General features: G+C 40.5%; 1 protein-coding gene across 2 annotated transcripts; it reads left to right on the plus strand.

The window, feature by feature from the left end:
• Positions 1-5,638: 5,638 nt before the first annotated feature.
• On the plus strand, positions 5,639-20,309 carry rhogb (ras homolog family member Gb). 2 transcript variants are annotated; one of them, XM_079171123.1, is made up of 5 exons: positions 5,639-5,831; positions 18,066-18,184; positions 18,442-18,601; positions 19,064-19,234; positions 19,862-20,309. In XM_079171123.1, the coding sequence occupies exons 3-5, from the start codon at positions 18,473-18,475 to the stop codon at positions 20,135-20,137; spliced, it is 576 nt and encodes a 191-aa protein (XP_079027249.1). In that variant the 5' UTR covers positions 5,639-5,831; positions 18,066-18,184; positions 18,442-18,472; the 3' UTR covers positions 20,138-20,309. The 2 variants fall into 2 exon arrangements, with proteins under 2 accessions (XP_079027249.1, XP_079027248.1); XM_079171122.1 differs by having other exon boundaries at positions 5,640-5,831; positions 18,066-18,172.
• Positions 20,310-22,014: the final 1,705 nt, after the last annotated feature.

Raw genomic sequence — 22,014 nt, forward strand, 5'->3', positions numbered from 1 at the left:
GGGTGCGTAGCCAACAGGAGCCGCTAACAGCTGACTCAGCTTTTAATGCCTTCACACCAACAACACCATCAACATCCAGTCTGACTTTGCAGTCGGTGAAATCTGACACGCGACCACAAATGAAGAGCTATAGCATGAAGGTATCGCCGCTGCAGTTAATACCTCGATCCCAGAGAGTGACAGGTGAGGAGGCAGCGTCAGCTAAAGGTCTGAGTTTAGTCTGAGGATTAAGATCAGCAGCTGTGAGGATAAAAATACTGATATAATAGAATTAAAACAGGAGGAAGGTCACACGCTGAACACTATATATATATATATATACATATATATATATATACACACTTGGTCCCACTGTATACAGTAGTGATCTTGGGGATGGAGGCGGGTTATCAAGGTCCTGAACCAATCACGAGCCGAGCACAGCTCATTAGCGTGAGCCACCTAGCTGCTACGTTAGCACCACTGTAGCCGATTGGCCAAACTAACTGGTGACCGCTTCGCTCCACATCACTCTGGAAAAGGACAAGCTAACAAGCTAACAAGCTAACAAGCAACCATCTGTCTGCGTCTACTCTCTAATACCTGAATCTATATTTTTATTTACAGTTAATTAATATTCTCCAAAGACACAAAAAAATAATCAGTCAAAGATCAGACAGTGGAACATCAGTTATCATAAAGTACTATAGATATAGATGTATTGTATCTGTTAAATGTACATATTTTACTACAATGAGCTCTTTACTTATGTTTGACTGTAGATGAATTATAACTTTACTTTAGGAGAATTATCTGTAAATAAAGAGGTTCGAGGTCTTTTCATCCCTGAGTAGCGTGTTAGCTTTGACTGAAGATAAACTTCCATCTGCTCAGTAACTCGTGGAACTTCCACTGTTTCTGCGTCTGTCTTGGATATTTATTTAAATCATAAAATCATGTTTCATTCTGAGACAAAAGCAGGAAAATGAGCCGTAAAGTGACGCAACGACGACTCTTCCTGTTGGCTCTCTGGGCTTCGTCAGAGACGAGAGTCTATTTCTGTCTCCTCCAGGAAGCTGTGGTGAGCTGCTAGCAGCTAGCTCCTACGCTATCTCTGCACACACACACACACACAGTCACACACACACACACACACACACACACACACACACACACACGGCTCCTTGATATACGAGTTTGAATTAAACACTGGTAAACATGAGGACAGTTCAAACTGGAGAAGGAAGGTTTCAGTTGACAGGAGGCGAGAGTACAAAGTACAGGATGTATCGTCTCTAAGATCCTGTACTGCAGTAAAAGTACTAGTACCACACTGTCAAAGTACTCCACATCAAGTCCAAGTCCTGCATTCAAAACATTACTAAAGTAAAAGTATTTAAATGTAGTTAAAGTAAAAGAATTGATTGCTCAGTAAAATGTTTTACTCTTATATCTGATGTTTATGCTGTAGTACAAAGTACAACATGTACCTGAGATGTAGTACAGAATAAAGTACAACATGTACCTCTGAGATGTAGTACAGTACAAAGTACAATATTTAGTGACGGACAATTAGAGAGTAGCAGAATGCGAAAATACTATAATAAGTTAAGTACAAGTACAAGTACGTAGTATTTGAGTAAACGTAATTTTCTTCTTCAGGTTGATTTGTTTACGATGTAAAAACGAGTTCTTCTCAAGAACTAATGTTCTGAACTAAATACTTCACTTCTATTATCATAATATCATAATATCATATTATCATGTATTCGATCACCGGATCACTTTGATACTGAAGGAAACTTCTCATGCAAGTACACACACACACACACACACACACACACACACACACACACACACACACACACACACACACACACACACTCACACACACACACACACAGGAAGCTAGTTTCCTACCTGAGGCTGCGTTGCTGTTGGATGGGTGATGATGATGATGATGATGATGATGATGATGATGGGGGTCCAGGTGGGCGTGGTCACTTCTGCCCAGTGAACCCTGAGCCCCGACACACACACTCAGCACACACAGTAGCCGCACACACACACCCTCCATGTCTGCAGAGAGAACGTGTTCAAACTTTAAACATTTCAAAATAAAAGCAGTGTGATATTACTTTGTCATTGTTTTGTGTCTCTTTGTTTTGTGTCTCTTTGTGGTAGTGTTGTGTCTCTTTGTGGTAGTTTTGTGTCTCTTTGTTTTGTGTCTCTTTGTGGTAGTTTTGTGTCTCTTTGTTTTGTGTCTCTTTGTGGTAGTTTTGTGTCTCTTTGTGTTGTGTCTCTTTGTGGTAGTTTTGTGTCTCTTTGTGGTAGTGTTGTGTCTCTTTGTTTTGTGTCTCTTTGTGGTAGTATTGTGTCTCTTTGTGTTGTGTCTCTTTGTGGTAGTTTTGTGTCTCTTTGTGGTAGTGTTGTGTCTCTTTGTGGTAGTGTTGTGTCTCTTTGTTTTGTGTCTCTTTGTGGTAGTATTGTGTCTCTTTGTGTTGTGTCTCTTTGTGGTAGTTTTGTGTCTCTTTGTGGTAGTGTTGTGTCTCTTTGTTTTGTGTCTCTTTGTGGTAATATTGTGTCTCTTTGTGTTGTGTCTCTTTGTGGTAGTTTTGTGTCTCTTTGTGGTAGTGTTGTGTCTCTTTGTTTTGTGTCTCTTTGTGGTAGTTTTGTGTCTCTTTGTGTTGTGTCTCTTTGTGGTAGTTTTGTGTCTCGTTGTGGTAGTGTTGTGTCTCTTTGTGGTAGTGTTGTGTCTCTTTGTGGTAGTGTTGTGTCTCTTTGTGGTAGTTTTGTGTCTCTTTGTGGTAGTGTTGTGTCTCTTTGTTTTGTGTCTCTTTGTGGTAGTGTTGTGTCTCTTTGTGTTGTGTCTCTTTGTGGTAGTTTTGTGTCTCTTTGTGGTAGTGTTGTGTCTCTTTGTGGTAGTGTTGTGTCTCTTTAAAGTCGTCGTGTCTGTGTCTCTCTCGTCTCTTTGAGAGATTAGAGGTTTATCATCACAGATAACATCGATGGAACCAAATAACTTCCAGAATAATCAGAATCTTCTTAAACATTTAAATAATCGCTGGATTTATATCACTAAAATGTTTTACATGCTTTATGTAATTCTTTAAGTTTATAGATGAAGTTACATTTCTGAATCTTTATTTACAGTAATGATTATATTATAGTGTTAAACTCAAGGAGACAGTCTGTGTGTTCTGCTTCTTTGAGACAATATTTACTGAAACACGAGGAGGCGTTCACTGTCTTCTGTTTATCTAAGCTACCCGGAACAACAACAACATCATCAACTCAGAAATATCTTCATAAACTGTAAAATAATTCATCAACTCCACATTAACATCACCTCAACCAGCACGCGCCTCGAGGGATATTATTATTTCCATTTCAGCTTCAGTGTTTCACTAAACCTGCATCTGAAGACGTCTTCTTCTTCTACTTCTTCTTCTTCTTCATCTACTGTTTTAGGTCTTTTATAAATAAATGAAATGAACCTTCCAGAGGTCAGAGGTCACACAGCTGTTCAGTTTCACATCGAAACAAACTGAAAGCTGCAGAAGAAGAAGAAGCAGAAGAAGAAGCAGAAGAAGCAGACATTTTAAGAGTCGCTCTCACCTCTGCAGCAGCTGCTCCTCTAGTCCATCGATCGACCTCTGAGCGATCAGGAGGTCTTGTTGGAGACGATGAAACACTTCGATCCTCAGTTCTTCAGCGCGAGACTCAAAACTTCAACAAACTGCTGCTGAGAAAAAAGAGACACGAGGAGTTCCGCCTATGGTGCGTTCACGGACCCGATAAAAGTTCCGAATTCAGAGAGAGAGAGGAAGAGGAAAAAAAATCAGTATATTTGTATTGTGGAGCAGAAATAATGTGTTAAATTAATAGAATCTACAACTATCTGACAATAAATACTCACTGTTTTCTGATTCCAGCTTCTCAAATGTCTCTTTTATTTCACATAAAGAATAAAACAAGTTGATCAATGTTTACGAACTGATTAATCGATAAAATAATGTGAACATAAGGAAAATAATAATTATTAGTTGCAGCTTTATTTGACCTCCTTTACTGACCTTTTTTAATTTAATGTTTCTTTTATTTAAACTGATTCTCTAAAGCCGGATATTATGTTATACTGTTGATACTCTGAGTACATTTAGCTGATAATACTTCTGTACTTCTACTGAGGTAATATTATTTAATTGAGGACTTTTAAACCGTGATATTTCTACGTTTACTTCAGTAAAGGATCAGAATACTTCTTCTACCTCTGTGTACAAACACAACCAACGGGTTTCTAGTTCTTTACTTTCCATTTTCTAATATTTCTTCATCTCACATTTAAAACACCAACTAGACTAAACAAGGTTATGCAACAATAACATAGAATAAATGTTCTCACACATATCTATCTATATATATATATAGATAGATATGTGTGATATATATGTGTGATATATATATATATATATATATATATATATATCATTCTAGAAAACATTTTACTGTGAAAATTGTCACATAATTCTTTCCAAATTAACGTTTGACCAATAAAAACAAAAAACAAATCATTATACAAACTTCATTTAAAATGATGTTTCTTGTTGATAGAGACCTCGTACTTTATCACATAAATGAATTACAGAAATAAAGTTGTGCATCGTCATCAAAAAGACCTTTATTGAGATATAACATATAACATTTAATATTTAACATTTGTTTTTAGGAGAATGTTGTGTACAAAATGACCTGAACTATTGTACAATACTGAATTAATGAATAGTTTCAGCTCTAATTTGAATGCAGAACAATATATACAGTACATACACATTTATATATATAAATAAACACATTAGTCATGTTTTCCGACAGCACTGGAAGGCAGCATATGTGCGTCGCAGTGGTGTGGTGGCGCCACCCTGCGGTCAGAGGGAAGAAGTGCAGGCACAGCTTCAGTTAAAGGATGTTTCAGTGAGCGAACATCCTCACAGCTGATCTGAGATCAGAGCTGAGAGTCTGAAGCTGAAGTGATGACGTGATAAACAAAATAAAAGCGTTTTAATGACTTTAATTCAACAGTGTAAGGGTCTATAAATGGCACATTTCAGACTCCAAACACTCAAACCTCCACACACAAACTAATGAATGAAGTGACGGTTAACATTTGGGACACTACAAAGGGACACAAAATGAACACAAAGGGACAGAAAACGAACACAAAGAAAACATTTTGTCCGATGATTCTCATTCAAAAGTTTCCACTGATTTCACGAAATGTCGCGCTGTTCCTTTAAGAACCTTAAGTTTCTGTTAACGGATCAACAGATCTGTCAATCAATCTGATAATGGGCGGGGCTTCATGTTGACATGCTGATCTTTGATTGGTTCTTTAAATTACAGTAGAAACATGAAACACAAGAATTTTTTTTTAGAGTTTCTCAACTCTGGACTGAACAAACAGAAAAGCCCAGTGTTACTTCCACACACACACACACACACACACACACACACACACACACACACACACACACACACACACACACACACACACACACAGTAAACTTCCTCAAACTTGCTCCGCCACTTCCTCTCTCTCTCCTCTCGGACTTCCTCCTCTTCATTAGCTCCGCCCGCCTGCCTCGCACTGAGATAGAGATCCGCTGTCCCTCCTGCACACACACACACACACACACACACACACACACACACACACACTGACACACACACGCTCACATACAAACAAACACACTGAATGACACACACACGCACACACACACACAAACACACACACCCTAACGCGGAGCGGGACGGAGCGGAGCTGTGAACCCGGAGAGGAGGACTGATGACCGGTGAGTCTTTTTCATCCGCCCGGTGCTCCGGGATCAACCGACACCGATCAGCTGGGAGTGTGTGCGTGTGTGTGTGTGTGTGTGTGTGTGTGTGCGTGTGTTTCCTCTCTCTGTCCAAACTTCTGGCACGTTATTGATCTCGGCTTTAATTCCCGTCAGCAGATCGATTGATTCCCAGCGGATCAATAACCTTTGTTTGTTTGTTTGTTTGTTTGTTTGTTTGTTTGTTTGTCTGTTTGTTTGTTTGTTGAAGCTGCTGCAGGAAACTAGAGATGAAGTGCGACCACTCCCAGTGTGTGTGTGTGTGTGTGTGTGTGTGTCACTCACTTCTTCTTTGCACTTTAACATAAATTGAATGTAAAGTGTTTCTAACTAATATAACATCACAGAAATACTGTGGAATGTATTAGAAGAGAGTAGTGGACAAAGTAAACATATCTGTAATACAACATGAACATTATGAGCATATATATATAACACAATACTGTAGTAGTACTCTAAGAATATCATAGGAGTACTAACATACATATGTTTCACTCCAGTTGTATCATAATATAAATATATAAATACTGCAGTGGAGAGTATGAGGATAAATATTATCTCTAGTCATACAGAGGAAGTACTAACCTGCTAATCTATACTCATAACTATGGAAATATTAAAGTAACATTATGAGCAATGTGTGTGAGTAAATATGAGAATATCACAGAAACACAACGTAAGACTGAAAACAGTAATATTATATTATTATGACAAATGAAATATTAGAATATTACAGAATACTGAACCGTTTAACAGAAGAGAGAAGAAGACATGAAGTGAAATAGTTTCTACAGTAATACTACACAGATACGTCAGAATAACTACCACAATACTCTAGTATTACTACAAGAATATCATAGTACTACACTAATACATGAACCTTTAACTCACAGGAAAGATGTTTCATGTCTAAATACTACAACAACACAACACGATTACTAAGAGTACAACAGGAATACTCACTTATATATACTAGTAATTATGAAATATCACAGGCCAAGTAAATATTAGAATATCAACACATAGAATTTAATTAAAGAGAGTTGAAGGCAGAACGTGGAAAAGTATCTGTATTATTAAAGGTACTTCATCTGATTATATAAGAATACTGTAGTATTACTATATACTTACTCAGTACTATATAAATATATGAGTATCATATAATGTGTCTATTGTAGATCATAATATCTAAAATAGGAATATTATTGGCATCTAAATAACTAAAGAATAACACAGTATTTCTTTAACATATTGGAACACTTTAACAATATTATAGGAAATACTACAGAAATATAACAGCGGACAGTATTTGTATGAAGTGAAATCGTATCTATAGTAGTACTATAATACTATTGTAATATCATAGTAATACTAACTTCACTCCAGGAATACTACAGCAAACCTACAGGCAAGACGTGTGTACTAGTACTGTCATACCTGCAGTATTTTTGTAGTTTTTTGTAAATTGGCAAAGACGGATACAAAATCAATAAAATCAAATAAAATCAATAATTTATTACTAATATTTTATTAATTAATAAGAATAACCTTTGAAATAAATCCCTAAACGTCATTTATTAAAGTCTGAGAAACTACAATAATATGAAGAAATATCACAGGAATATATAAATACTATGATAATACTACAGCTATACTGTATTAAAGGAAAGATTGAGATTTAAAGCTCGTCGCTGACGTTGAAAACACAGAAGTTGAGAAGATGATCTCAACACGAGGTCCTTTAGTAGCGCTTCTGGAGCTTTCGGTCACGTGATCTCTTGACGCTCTGTGTTTTTGGACGTTTAGGAGTTTTGACTAAATTCAGTGATTCATTTAAAAATGAACGAAATGAAAATGAATAATGAACATTCTGGTGTAATAGATGACTGCAGTGATAATAATCATGAAGCAACAGAGGGTCAAATAACACGTTAAAGCTATAATATAATGAGCTCTAAAAGGACCAGAGAGACAAACCAACGAACAACAATATTACGGGAATGAACTGTGTGAAAGAACAGAAAATAACTAGGATTGTCTAATCGGCATGACATCACAGCAGTCGCACGCGCTCAGACATGAAACAGGAAGTCAGAGAGTGAGATATGTCACAGATCACCAAGTTAGTGCTGATGTGGTGAATCATTCAGCTTTAAATATAAAAGTATGACTCGTTACATATCAAGTGTTCTCCGAGTTTGAGTTTCAGTCCTGGTTTGATTCAACATGATCTGGTACGTTAGAGGCTTTATTTCCCTGGTTTGGTCCAATATTCCTGGTTTTACTGCCTCTGTTTGTTCCCATATTCTGCTTTTCTATTCCTTTATTCCTTTATTCCTATATTCCTATATTCTTATATTCCTATATTCCTATATTCCTATATTCCTATATTCCTTTATTCCTATATTCCTATATTCCTATATTCTTATATTCCTTTATTCCTATATTCCTTTATTCCTATAGTCCTATATTTCTATATTTCCTGGTGTTTCAGTCCTAGTTTGGTCTGATATTTTCTTGTGCTTTATTCCTGGTTGGGTCCAATAGTCTTTGGTATGTTAGCCCTAATTTGTCCCAATATTCTGTGGCCTTGTAGACCTGGTTTGGTTTTCTTTGGTTTGGTGGTTTTTGTCCAGTATTATCTGCTGCTTTCTTCCTGCTTTGGTCCAATATTGTCTGTTATGTTAGTCCAGGCCCAACATTCTCTAGTGTTTAAGCCCTGCTTTGATATTCACAGATATTTTAGTCCAGGTTTGGTCTGATATTCTTTGGTGTTTTAGTCCTAGACTTGGTCTAACATTCTTGGTTGTTTTGGCCCTGATTTGGTCCAGTTTAAGACCAGAACTATGTTTTTGGTGACACCAGTGAATTACCCACCAGATCTCTGTGGCTCTGGTATGAAGGTCTTGAGTGTTTCGGTATAAACTAAGCAGTCAGACTGTCTCAGTCAACACATTTCCTTCACACAGGCTTCTTCTGGATGAACACAGCGTCGGACAAACCCTTCCTGTTTCGGTTTCAACACAGACCAGTTCCTCTTTGGCCTGTTAGGGGGGTTAGGAAACGCTGCATGCTGAAGGTAAACGTGGAGGACTTCAACTCTGTCAGACTCAGTAAAAACAAATGTAAAGGTACATTTGGGAACATGGCTCTTTTACTGAAAAGAAGAAACTCAAAGTGTGAGATTAAACTGGAAGAGAAAACAGTCACATTATAACCAAACTGTCTGCAGACCCACTTCCTGCTTCAACGTTGACCCACTGCTCATACTGTCATCGTGTAGTTAGTCTTCCTGTGACACGAGGGGTTATTTCTGACTGTTAGTCGTTACTCTGTTTGACTTTCAATCAACGTGGTTTAGATAATCTCAATAAACTGTTTGTTTCCAACCTTTGTGATCGTCTGATCAGCTCGTGTGTCTGACCCGTGACCCCTTACAACACTGTAATGTTTGGTATGTAACACTAGCCATGCTAACATGCTAACACGCTAACATGAACTGAAGAGTTGAACAACCGCGTCGTGTTAAAGCTCCGGTTTGGTCCAGTATTCTCTGCCGTCTTAGTCCTGATTTCATCCAAAATTCCTTGGTGTTTTATCCTCGGTTTGACCCCGTATTCTCTGGTCTGTGTAGCACAATATTTCTTGGTGTTTTAGGTAGTTTGATCCAATAATCTCTGATGTTCAAGCCCTAGATTTGTCCAATGTTATCCAGTGTATTAGTCCTGGTTTGGTCCGATATTTTCTGGTGTGTTTCCCTGGTTTGGTCCAGTATTCTATGGCCTTTTCGTCCTGTTTTGGTCCAATATTCTTTGGCTTTTTTGTCTTGTTTTGTTCCCATATTCTGGTTTTCTATTCCTGGTTTGGGACAATATTGTTTGGTGTATTAGTCCCGGTTTGATCCGATACATTTCAGTGTTTTAGTGCTGGTCTGGTGCGATATTTTCTAGACATTTTCATTTTTGGTTTCGCCCTGGTTTGGTCTGAAATCCTCCCAGTTTGTACTCCTGTGTTCACATGAACTTCTGTGTTGTTTAAAGTGTTAAGGACTACGAGGGGAAAGCCAGTCATAAATCCAGTTTATTTCTTCAGATTCTGTCCACCACCTGGTTGAAGTTGTGCAGATGTTGCAGATGTACATGACCTCTTTCTGTCCTTAAAAATACCACAGCCCACCGTCTGCGGTTAGTCATTTTGCAGAGCAGGTGTTTCTCCTCTCAGATGGAGTTTTTCAGATTATTGAAAGATAGAAAAAAGTCCACACAGATGTGAAAATATTCTGTAAACCTCAAAACTCCAATTTTAGAGATTTACCCATCAGCACTTCAGCTGCGAGATGACTCGGTTCCTCTGCGGGTCAGGAGACTCTTCCTAAACCAGCATTATAAAATAAAAATACAGAAAAAGAACACAGCTGACCAGACGAAACCAAAGCTGTTGGTTAGTTCCTGAAACACTGAGACAACCGGCTTCAATGGCACTGATTACATTTCAGCTCATCTCCCTGAAGAAGACATCAAACTTAACGAAACTCACCATAAATCCTCATATTTCCTTCATCTTTGGAGAGAAAATGTTACTTTTAGATGCCGACGTTTACGTTTAATTTCACTGTTTTATATCTAGTATTTAATATATTTGATTATATTTCAGTAAAAAGTTTCCCTGTATTCTGATCTGCTTCTGTTTTAATTAGCTGTTGATACAAGCTTTTTATTTGTCTATAAATAGGAACAGAGCCATGTCATACTCACCTCTTTCTCAACAACACAGCTCTTTTCTTTAGGTTAATCAACCCAGTATGAACACTTAAACAGCCTTTGAATCATTAGGTCCTAAACGTTGTAAAGTGCACTACTAGCTGAATAAAGAGTCATTGTTTTTACTCCGTTCATGTGAACGAGAACGAGGCCGGACCCACAGTTAGTGTTTGTGGATTTTGGCCGTCGTCATGTTGTTTTTTTCCACTCAGTGAACAGGAAGTGACCATATCTGGACTGAGGAGGAGTGACGTCACTGTGTAGCCCCGCCCCTAAATCATCCCCTGCTTTATGGTCTGTGTGACTCTAAATGGACCATCATTTACTAAATGAACATCATGCTGTATTGAAGAAGACTTGAAACTAGAGATTGAGACCATAAACTCATGTTTACAATGTTTACTGAGTAGGGCTGCAACTAACGATTATTTTAATAATCGATTAATCTGTCGATTATTTGTTCGATTAATCGATGAATCGGATACAAAAAACAAAAAAGCATTCATTTCCAACCCTTTAATCAAAAACAGAGCTGACAGTGCACATTCACAGAGCAACACATCTTCACAAAGTGCACAAACAGGTTGCTCGAACATCCCTGAGCTGTTAAAGTCATTATTTAAAACAATAAATGGACTAATATCAGGAGTGGGGTTCAGCGGGTTTACCCACGCCTCTCAGTGAAGGGCAGACACGCGCTGATCCATCAGTGAACGGCTTTCAGGCCGATAAGCCACGCCCCCTCTCCGGCGAGTCCAGCGCGATGCACGCGAATGAACACAAATAGTCCCCGGAGATACCGGCCGCGTTCATCGCGTTTGGTGTTCTTGGTGTGTGAACACACCAAGAAGTCAAAGCTTAAATAAAGAACACCGTTAGCTCTGTCAGCACTGTTGCCGTTGTTTGCGCTGTTAGCACCGTTAGCTGTTTGCACCGTTAGCTACCAGCCGCAGACTCAGCCTTCGCCATGTTGAGAGCCGTGTGGAGGCAATCGATATGTTCTGAACTGTATTGAGAACCTTTAACTGTTATCTAGCTATCCGTCTATAACTCTGTCTGTGTGTCCTTCACATATGTGGGTGTTGGTGGGTGTTTCGGCGATCGCGAAACAAACGCGATCGCCGGCGCGAATGACGCGAAAATAATACAAATCAACTTCCGGTGTTGTCATGGCAACGTTTATACGCCGGTCAGCGTCAGCTACAGAACCGGAGTCCTGTTCCGTTATTCCTGCTGCTGTGAACACTCAAACATCTCCGCCACTTATTGAGTGACGTAATAATCGCGCGACACAACAAATCGATAATGAAATTCGTTGCCAACTCTTTTAATAATCGATTTTTATCGATTTTATCGATTCGTTGTTGCAGCCCTATTACTGAGGTAATAAATCAAGAGAGAAGTAGAGTCATTTTCTCATAGACTTCTATACAACCAGAGGAGTCGCCCCCTGGTGGACACTAGAGAGAATGCAGCTTTTACTTCATTTTAGAGAACCGGAGGTTGCTGTCTGGCTGTGAAAAGAAACGCTAGTTTGAATGCTCTTTGGGCTTCATAGATGTGTACTTTTAATCCAGCAGTAAATTCATCGTTATTCACTCGACGACAACCGGAAGAGAGACGATAAAGTTTTGATTCCCACAGAAACAGAAGCTCAGAGTTCTTTATTTAAGCTTTGACTTCTCTTTTAAAGGATTTCTTCAGCTTTGTGTCTCATGGTTTGACATTCTCACAGTGACGATTCATGCAAATGTTCTCATGCCTCTAATACATAATGTATGCTAATTAATGTATGTTAATGTATGCTAATTATTAACACATGGATATGTAGGTAAGAACATTTTGTAGGTGAAGTTATACAAGTAAGTTATTATTGTTATAATATTATTATTAGTTTAATTTATTATTACAATTATTATTTTCATTACTAATGTAGTTTTATATATTTTAAATTTTATGATTATTTACACTTTTTTTTACTATAATATTTTTTATTTTATTATAATTTTTTTATTATGTATTTATTTTATTATAAATTTTGAAGAGTGCTTTTCCTGTGTCTTGTTACATTACTTTTTTTTAATATGGAAAAGAGGCGTGGCCATACCGCACATGCCTTTAGTTGACGTTAGTGCACGTGAGCGTGCCTTTTAGTTTACGTTAGTGCACGTGAGCACTCATACAGCGGTTTCAATGTCGAGCCCTCAGGTAAACACCGTTAGCTCTGTCAGCACTGTTGCCGTTGTTTGCGCTGTTAGCACCGTTAGCTGTTTGCACCGTTAGCTACCAGCCGCAGGCTCAGCCTTCGCCATGTTGAGAGCCGTGTGGAGGCAATCGATATGTTCTGAACTGTATTGAGAACCTTTAACTGTTATCTAGCTATCCGTCTATAACTCTGTCTGTGTGTCCTTCACATATGTGGGTGTTGGTGGGTGTTTTACTCTCTCGAATTTGGTGCAATTTAGACTAAATATTAACTTTGGATGCTGGATATTCTAAAGTTACAACCAAACTCGACCGTGAGCCGAATAATAGGGCCGTTATGAACGAGCTGCTAAAATAAAACACGTGTTAGTTTCAGATTCACACTTAAGTTTCTCTCTCTCACGCGGAGAGGAAGGTTTCTTTTACACAATGAACGGCCGTCAGATAACAGGTTACTGATCTCGATCCTTCTTCCTCTTTTGTCTCAACATGTTTTATTCTTTCTTCCTCTCACAGTTTGACTCTGTCAGCACACTGTTCCCTCAGATCTGTGTTTTCAGACTGAAAATAACGCTTTAAGATGCTGTTTGGTGCAGTTTCTACTTATCTTTTAATGTTAATGTGTTTGTTTGTTTGTAGTTATTGTACATATCTGACATCAAAGAGTTGAATAGAATTATAATTTTGACCACAAAGACACAGAAATGACTTGCTGGGAGCATGAAGTCCTGTATTGTGGAGAGAAATGTAGGCTTTTCCCATAGACTTCAATGCAGCCACAGTTTGATCACAGGGAACGTTAGAGGAACTGCAGCTACTTAAAGTGGCATCGAAGTTGTCTCGTAAGTTATTGAGTAACATTAAACTTCTTCAACTGTAAGTAGCTTTTAAAGGAATCAGTGAATATAATCAATGAAACTCATCAAGTCTCTAAGTTCATGGAGCTTCTTTACTGAAGTTGCTGCATTATTTCAACACGAGACCACAATGAGATTTTTCTACTGAAAGCTTCCTTTTTCCCCAAAACTACATGTGAGTTACAAAAGGACATCGTTACAACACTTGAAACGTTTCTTTCAGGTGAATATTATCTGTTGACAATGTTTTAGGAGGCAGTTGCTTGATTTTTCTGTAACTTTTAATTATTTTAAGCCTCGCACATCTTGTTCAGTCAGTTTATTCTGACCATCCTTCTCACTTGAGCACCAAATGTGGATTAATGCGCCGCTGAAAATAGTCCCCGACAAATTCCCTCAGTGAGCAGCTGTTTTAGGAGATTACTGAAGAAACTATGTATTTGTGTTTTTAAAGATAAAAGGAACCAAAGGTGCTGGAGCTCAGAGCCAACGACAGAGTTGTACTTTAAGTGAAGGATCTGAATATTTCCTCCGAGGTCACAGTCCTCCTCACACCGTCACGTCTCAACGATATGAAGCAGAGAAGAGTCAGCAGGAGAAAGTGAGATCACAGGTTGAAGCTTCCAGCAGGAGTGAGATCAGCCGACCTCCGCCCAGAGAGAGAGAGAGAGGAGGGCGGGGTCGGCCTCCCCAGAGTCTGGGTTGAGCCACTTTCTCTATCCAGACATCTGGAGAGAGACGCGACAGAGTCACTATTTCACTGTTCAGAACTCAGAACTCTTTGTCCTTTATTATACGTTCCCTCTTTAGCAGCACAAAGACACAGAAAACTAAAACTAAGACTGTGAAAACAGACTTTTACGGACACAGATCCAACACACTGGCATCGAAGCACTTTTTTTTCTTCTTCGCTGGTTTTCAAAGATGTTGCACTCAGACTGACAGGAACATATTTTATGGGTCAACGTTACCTCAGTTACTCCGATTTTTGAGGCTCAGACATGACATCAGGGAGCAATTTGGGTAATTCGGACACAATCTTGGTGATTCTGGCACAATCTCAAGGACTCAAGCATGACTTGGTGACTCGAATATAGACCGGGTGTCTTGGTCTTGACCTGCATGACTTGGATATGATCTAGTGACTCGTCCGTGATCTTTTTGGCTCAGACAATCTGGAGGACTCAGAAATGACCTTTTGTGACTTGGAAACAACTCTCTTGGAGACTTGGACAAGACTCTCTTGGTGACTTGGACATGACTCTCTTGGTGACTTGGACACGACTCTCTTGGTGACTTGGACAAGACTCTCTTGGTGACTTGGACACAAGTCTCTTGGTGACTTGGACACGACTCTCTTGGTGACTTGGACACAACTCTCTTGGTGACTTGGAAACAACTCTCTTGGTGTCTTGGACACAAATCTCTTGGTGACTTGGACAAGACTCTCTTGGTGACTTGGACACAAGTCTCTTGGTGACTTGGACAAGACTCTCTTGGTGACTTGGACACAAGTCTCTTGGTGACTTGGACACAACTCTCTTGGTGACTTGGACGAGACTCTCTTGGTGACTTGGACAAGACTCTCTTGGTGACTTGGACACAAGTCTCTTGGTGACTTGGACACGACTCTCTTGGTGACTTGGACAAGACTCTCTTGGTGACTTGGACATGACTCTCTTGGTGACTTGGACACGACTCTCTTGGTGACTTGGACACAACTCTCTTGGTGACTTGGACAAGACTCTCTTGGTGACTTGGACACAACTCTCTTGGTGACTTGGACACGACTCTCTTGGTGACTTGGACACAACTCTCTTGGTGACTTGGAAACAACTCTCTTGGTGTCTTGGACACGACTCTCTTGGTGACTTGGACAAGACTCTCTTGGTGACTTGGACACAAGTCTCTTGGTGACTTGGACAAGACTCTCTTGGTGACTTGGACACAAGTCTCTTGGTGACTTGGACACAACTCTCTTGGTGACTTGGACACAACTCTCTTGGTGACTTGGACGAGACTCTCTTGGTGACTTGGACACAACTCTCTTGGTGACTTGGACACAACTCTCTTGGTGACTTGGACACAACTCTCTTGGTGACTTGGACAAGACTCTCTTGGTGACTTGGACACAAGTCTCTTGGTGACTTCGACACAAGTCTCTTGGTGACTCTTGGTGACTTGGACAAGACTCTCTTGGTGACTTGGACACAACTCTCTTGGTGACTTGGACACAAGTCTCTTGGTGACTTGGACAAGACTCTCTTGGTGACTTGGACAAGACTCTCTTGGTGACTTGGACACAAGTCTCTTGGTGACTTGGACGAGACTCTCTTGGTGACTTGGACAAGACTCTCTTGGTGACTTGGACACAACTCTCTTGGTGTCTTGGACACGACTCTCTTGGTGACTTGGACAAGACTCTCTTGGTGACTTGGACACAAGTCTCTTGGTGACTTGGACAAGACTCTCTTGGTGACTTGGACACAAGTCTCTTGGTGACTTGGACACAACTCTCTTGGTGACTTGGACACAACTCTCTTGGTGACTTGGACGAGACTCTCTTGGTGACTTGGACACAACTCTCTTGGTGACTTGGACACAACTCTCTTGGTGACTTGGACACAACTCTCTTGGTGACTTGGACAAGACTCTCTTGGTGACTTGGACACAAGTCTCTTGGTGACTTCGACACAAGTCTCTTGGTGACTCTTGGTGACTTGGACAAGACTCTCTTGGTGACTTGGACACAACTCTCTTGGTGACTTGGACACAAGTCTCTTGGTGACTTGGACAAGACTCTCTTGGTGACTTGGACAAGACTCTCTTGGTGACTTGGACACAAGTCTCTTGGTGACTTGGACAAGACTCTCTTGGTGACTTGGACACAAGTCTCTTGGTGACTTGGACACAACTCTCTTGGTGACTTGGACGAGACTCTCTTGGTGACTTGGACAAGACTCTCTTGGTGACTTGGACACAAGTCTCTTGGTGACTTGGACACGACTCTCTTGGTGACTTGGACAAGACTCTCTTGGTGACTTGGACATGACTCTCTTGGTGACTTGGACACGACTCTCTTGGTGACTTGGACACAACTCTCTTGGTGACTTGGACACGACTCTCTTGGTGACTTGGAAACAACTCTCTTGGTGACTTGGAAACAACTCTCTTGGTGTCTTGGACACAACTCTCTTGGTGACTTGGACAAGACTCTCTTGGTGACTTGGACACAACTCTCTTGGTGACTTGGACACGACTCTCTTGGTGACTTGGACACAACTCTCTTGGTGACTTGGAAACAACTCTCTTGGTGTCTTGGACACGACTCTCTTGGTGACTTGGACAAGACTCTCTTGGTGACTTGGACACAAGTCTCTTGGTGACTTGGACAAGACTCTCTTGGTGACTTGGACACAAGTCTCTTGGTGACTTGGACACAACTCTCTTGGTGACTTGGACACAACTCTCTTGGTGACTTGGACGAGACTCTCTTGGTGACTTGGACACAACTCTCTTGGTGACTTGGACACAACTCTCTTGGTGACTTGGACACAACTCTCTTGGTGACTTGGACAAGACTCTCTTGGTGACTTGGACACAAGTCTCTTGGTGACTTCGACACAAGTCTCTTGGTGACTCTTGGTGACTTGGACAAGACTCTCTTGGTGACTTGGACACAACTCTCTTGGTGACTTGGACACAAGTCTCTTGGTGACTTGGACAAGACTCTCTTGGTGACTTGGACAAGACTCTCTTGGTGACTTGGACACAAGTCTCTTGGTGACTTGGACAAGACTCTCTTGGTGACTTGGACACAAGTCTCTTGGTGACTTCGACACAAGTCTCTTGGTGACTCTTGGTGACTTGGACACAACTCTCTTGGTGACTTGGACATAATCTTAGTGACTCGGACATGGCTCAGGTGACTCGGACAAGGCGTTAGTGACATGAACATAATCTGGATGACTCAGAGATGACTTTGGTGGTTTAGACACAAACGTGGTGACTTGGACGTGACCCAAGTCACTCTAGCTTAATGACTTGGTGACTGGAACATCATCAGAGAGCCGAACATGACTTGGTGACTTGGACTTGAACGTGCACGACTCTGGACTTCGAGGTTCCCTGACCCGACAGCTACACCACAAGAGGTTTTTGTCCACCTCCTGGAGGAGAAACAAATAATACAAATCTAAGCAGTCGTCTTTCTGTTACGTAAATGTAAATACAGTTTTGACTGACTGTGTGTGTGTGTGTGTGAGCAGATTAACATCTCTGTTTTGTTTGGAGACCGTTTCCTTCTGCAGCGATCATTTCCATAAACACAAATACTGACCCCCCCCCCCCTCTATCCCCCCCCCCCACAGTCAGACGATGGGACGTCCCGTGTCTCTGAACAAACTGTGTTAACTGAAGGAAACTGAAGTGTCTCTGACAGCCGGAGCAACGAGTGAACCAATCAGAATCACTGAAGGTAAACAGACAGGTAACAATACAGATGTACCTCTGAGATGTAGTACAGTAAAAAGTACAATATGTACCTCTGAGATGTAGTACAGTAAAAAGTACAATATGTACCTCTGAGATGTAGTACAGTAAAAAGTACAATATGTACCTCTGAGATGTAGTACAGTAAAAAGTATACTTTCAGTAAAGTAGAAGTATAAATTAACATAAAAACTAGAAGAATGCCAAATAATAAAATGTTGACGTGTAAAGAAAGGTGAGCTTGTTGTGTTGCAGGTTGCTGAAGGGTCAGAGGTCAGAGGTCGTCATGCAGAGTATAAAGTGTGTGGTCGTGGGTGACGGTGCTGTGGGGAAGACCTGCCTCCTCATCTCATACACAACCGGAGCGTTTCCCAAAGAGTACATCCCCACTGTGTTCGACAACTACAGCAGCCAGGTGTGTGTGTGTGTGAGTGTGAGTGTGTGAGTGAGTGTGAGTGTGTGAGTGAGTGAGTGTGTGAGTGAGTGGGTGTGTGTGTCCGTCTTTAACTAACGATTATCTTCATTATAAGAGAACCTAAACTTTATTTTCTTCATTAATCGTTTGGTCTATAAAATACCAGAAAATAGGGAAAAATCTTTGAAAATATCCCATTTTTTTAAAGCCGAAGTTGACGTCTACAAAAACAAAAAGATCCCAAAAATATCCAGTTAGTCAGATAAATATATTTTAAAAAACACAAATCGCTAAAGAAGTTTCTTAAACAAATTAAAACGTAAAGATTGAGGGAAAACTTGGTGAAAATCTGTTTGTTAGTTTCTGATATTCAGCTTGTTGTTAGACACAAATCTCTGACCAGGTGTGTGTGTGTGTGTGTGTGTGTGTGTGTGTGTGTACCTGTGTGCGCGGTGCGTTCAGGTGACGTTGGACAACAGGACCATCAGTCTGAACCTGTGGGACACGGCGGGTCAGGAGGAGTACGACCGGCTGAGGACACTGTCGTACCCGCAGACCAACGTCTTCATCATCTGCTTCTCCATCTCAAGCCCCGCCTCCTACGAGAACGTCAAACACAAGTGGCATCCAGAGGTCAGAGGTCACAAGTCTACCTGGCAACAGAGCGGAAATTTATTGGAGTTTTAAAACATATCAGGGTCTTGAAGGCATCACAAAATGTAAACACAGAATTGTGTTCATCAGCACATTTTCTCCTTCATGTAAATAGTTTTTGTATTGAAAAATATATGAAATCTTTAAAAAACGATCTAATGTAATTTACTTTGTGGTCTTATAACTATTTATATGTCATGTGACATCACAATGAGTCACCATAATTCTGTAAACATATTAAAAAACATCTACGAACACTGATTAACACGTTAAAAAACTAAATGTAAAAACAATAGTTCAGCTTTATGTGCCGGATTATTTATTTGCTGGGAGACAGGCTAGCTGTTTCCCCTCGTTTCCAGTCTTTATGCTAAGCTAAGCTAAGCTAACCAGCTGTCATTGTAAAGTATCAAATCTAATGTCTTGTGTGTCTCAACAGGTCAGGATTTAGTTTTTTCATAGGCATCAAAAAATAAAACTTACTTCTATTTCCGTAAGGCAGCATGCTTTTATGTTCTTACCCACAATCCTGTGTGCAGCGGATATATGGGCAAGAGGGTCAAAGGTCACAACGATGAGGAAGTAACACGTACGCTTCGTCTCCAGGTGTCTCACCACTGCCCCAGCGTCCCCATCCTCCTGGTCGGCACAAAGAGCGACCTCCGGAACGACGGCGAGACCCAGAGGAAGCTGAAGGAGCAGAACCAGATGCCCGTCAGCCACCAGCAGGGCGCCGCGCTCGCCCGCCAGATCCACGCAGTGCGCTACCTGGAGTGCTCGGCCCTGAACCAGGACGGCATCAAGGACGTGTTCGCCGAGGCCGTGAGGGCCTTCCTCAACCCGACGCCCGCCGTGCAGAAGAAGCCCTGCGTGCTGCTGTAGGGGCGGAGCCAACGAGACGACCGCGCCCACGAAACGACGGGTTTAACGTGGCAACGCCGCCCGAGAGACTGTTGGGAACATTCGATGCTAAAAATGTGTTTTTTTTTAATGTTTGGTTAGAATTTTATCTTTGGTTGTTTTGGGCTCAGTGTTCGAATTACGGGAGAATTTACGGGTCTAAGTTTGGGGGGGGGGGGGGGGCATTAATTTAAAGCATTTCTGATGCTGTAATGAACTATAATAATTAAAATCTAAATTAAACTCCAATGTGTCGGTTTAAATGTTGATGACTTCTCATATTATTTGGTCTCTTGTGGTAAAGTTTAAGGTAAATTAAAGTTAGTGTGAGGAACTTTAAACTGGTCCTGAACCAGTCTCAGTGTAGTCCTGATCCTCTATCAGACCTCCATCAGCAAAGAGACCATCAGAGAGAAGATGCTCTGTTTCTATAGAGTTATTCTTGATGCTCGTCATCGGAGCCACCGGGTCGGATTCTGGTGAAACCAGATGAACTCATGCAGGTTCACCAGAACCTCCTTCAGCTCAGACTCCAGCAGAGACCTGGTCCACTGTGGACAGAGCCAGATCCTCCAGCAGAGACCGGTCTCCCGTGGACAGACCCAGATCCTCCAGCAGAGACCGGTCCCCCGTGGACGGACCCAGAAGTTCCTGAGAATCTTCTTGTTTTGAACTTTTCTTCAGCATCAAGTCAGACAGGAAGCAGCTCAGGTGACGTCATGAACTGATGTGAATAGAAATAAGGAAGTTAAATAAACGGTTGTTCACACTGAGACTCTACTGCAGAGTGTTTACATGCACATTGATTTGAATATAATCTTCTTTATTGAAACCTTTTCTGTCTCTTAGTGTTAAAATGCACCAAAAGTATCAAAATATACTAAAAGTACAAAAACTAAAAGTACTCATGCAGAAAGATATATTATTTTATTATATTTATTAATATTGTAATATATTTATTGATATAATTGTATTAATCAAAATATCTGCAGTAATTTCCTTATTTACATAAAACAGACGTCTCTCTCTGTTGTTCTGTGAAGAGTTCTGATGTTCAGGAAAAAGCAGTTTGAGGAAGTGCAGAACAACTTCCCTAAACCATGAAAGGACTCTTGTGGCGTCAGATAAAAGAATCAGACCACAAACACACCTGAGTTTAAATACGCAAAGCACCTCCAGCTCCGTTCAACCAGGACCAGGACCGAGAGGTCAGACCGTCAGACCAGCAGCAGCAGAACGAGAGGCTTTCTAAAGGGAGTCTGGTGCTCAGAGGCACTACCACCGTCGGCCACATGGGGCGCCAGAAACAACACTAAGTTAAGCTCTATATTTACAGAGTGGTAGTAGTACTTTTACTGTAACAGAGTATATTTACAGAGTGGTAGTAGTACTTTTACTGTAACAGAGTATATTTACAGAGTGGTAGTAGTACTTTTACTGTAACAGAGTATATTTATAGAGTGGTAGTAGTACGTTTACTGTAACAGAGTATATTTACAGAGTGGTATTAGTACTTTTACTGGTAACAGAGTATATTTATAGAGTGGTAGTAGTACTTTTACTGTAACAGAGTATATTTACAGAGTGGTAGTAGTACTTTTACTGTAACAGAGTATATTTATAGAGTGGTAGTAGTACTTTTACTGTAACAGAGTATATTTATAGAGTGGTAGTAGTACTTTTACTGTAACAGATTGTGTTTAGTTGAACCTTTAGCCTCAGTATATAAAGAGTAAATGGTGTTTGCTGCTTCGTGTGTTCAGTGAAAGAGGTTTCACAGTAAAATGAGTGAACGTCACTCTGAAGAACCAGAGCTTCCTGAGAATTTCGAAAATTTAAAAACAGCCCAGAATAAATAA

Source organism: Pholis gunnellus (genome assembly GCF_910591455.1).
Source record: "Pholis gunnellus genome assembly, chromosome: 13".
NCBI classification, from domain to species: Eukaryota; Metazoa; Chordata; class Actinopteri; order Perciformes; family Pholidae; genus Pholis; species Pholis gunnellus.

What these genes read in the sequence shown, in the direction of transcription:
- rhogb (XM_079171123.1), top strand. Translation starts at nt 18,473, where the DNA reads ATGCAGAGTATAAAGTGTGTGGTCGTGGGTGACGGTGCTGTGGGGAAG. An exon ending in TCGACAACTACAGCAGCCAG is followed by an intron (nt 18,602 to 19,063) that starts GTGTGTGTGTGT and finishes CGGTGCGTTCAG; the next exon opens with GTGACGTTGGACAACAGGAC. An exon ending in AACACAAGTGGCATCCAGAG is followed by an intron (nt 19,235 to 19,861) that starts GTCAGAGGTCAC and finishes CTTCGTCTCCAG; the next exon opens with GTGTCTCACCACTGCCCCAG.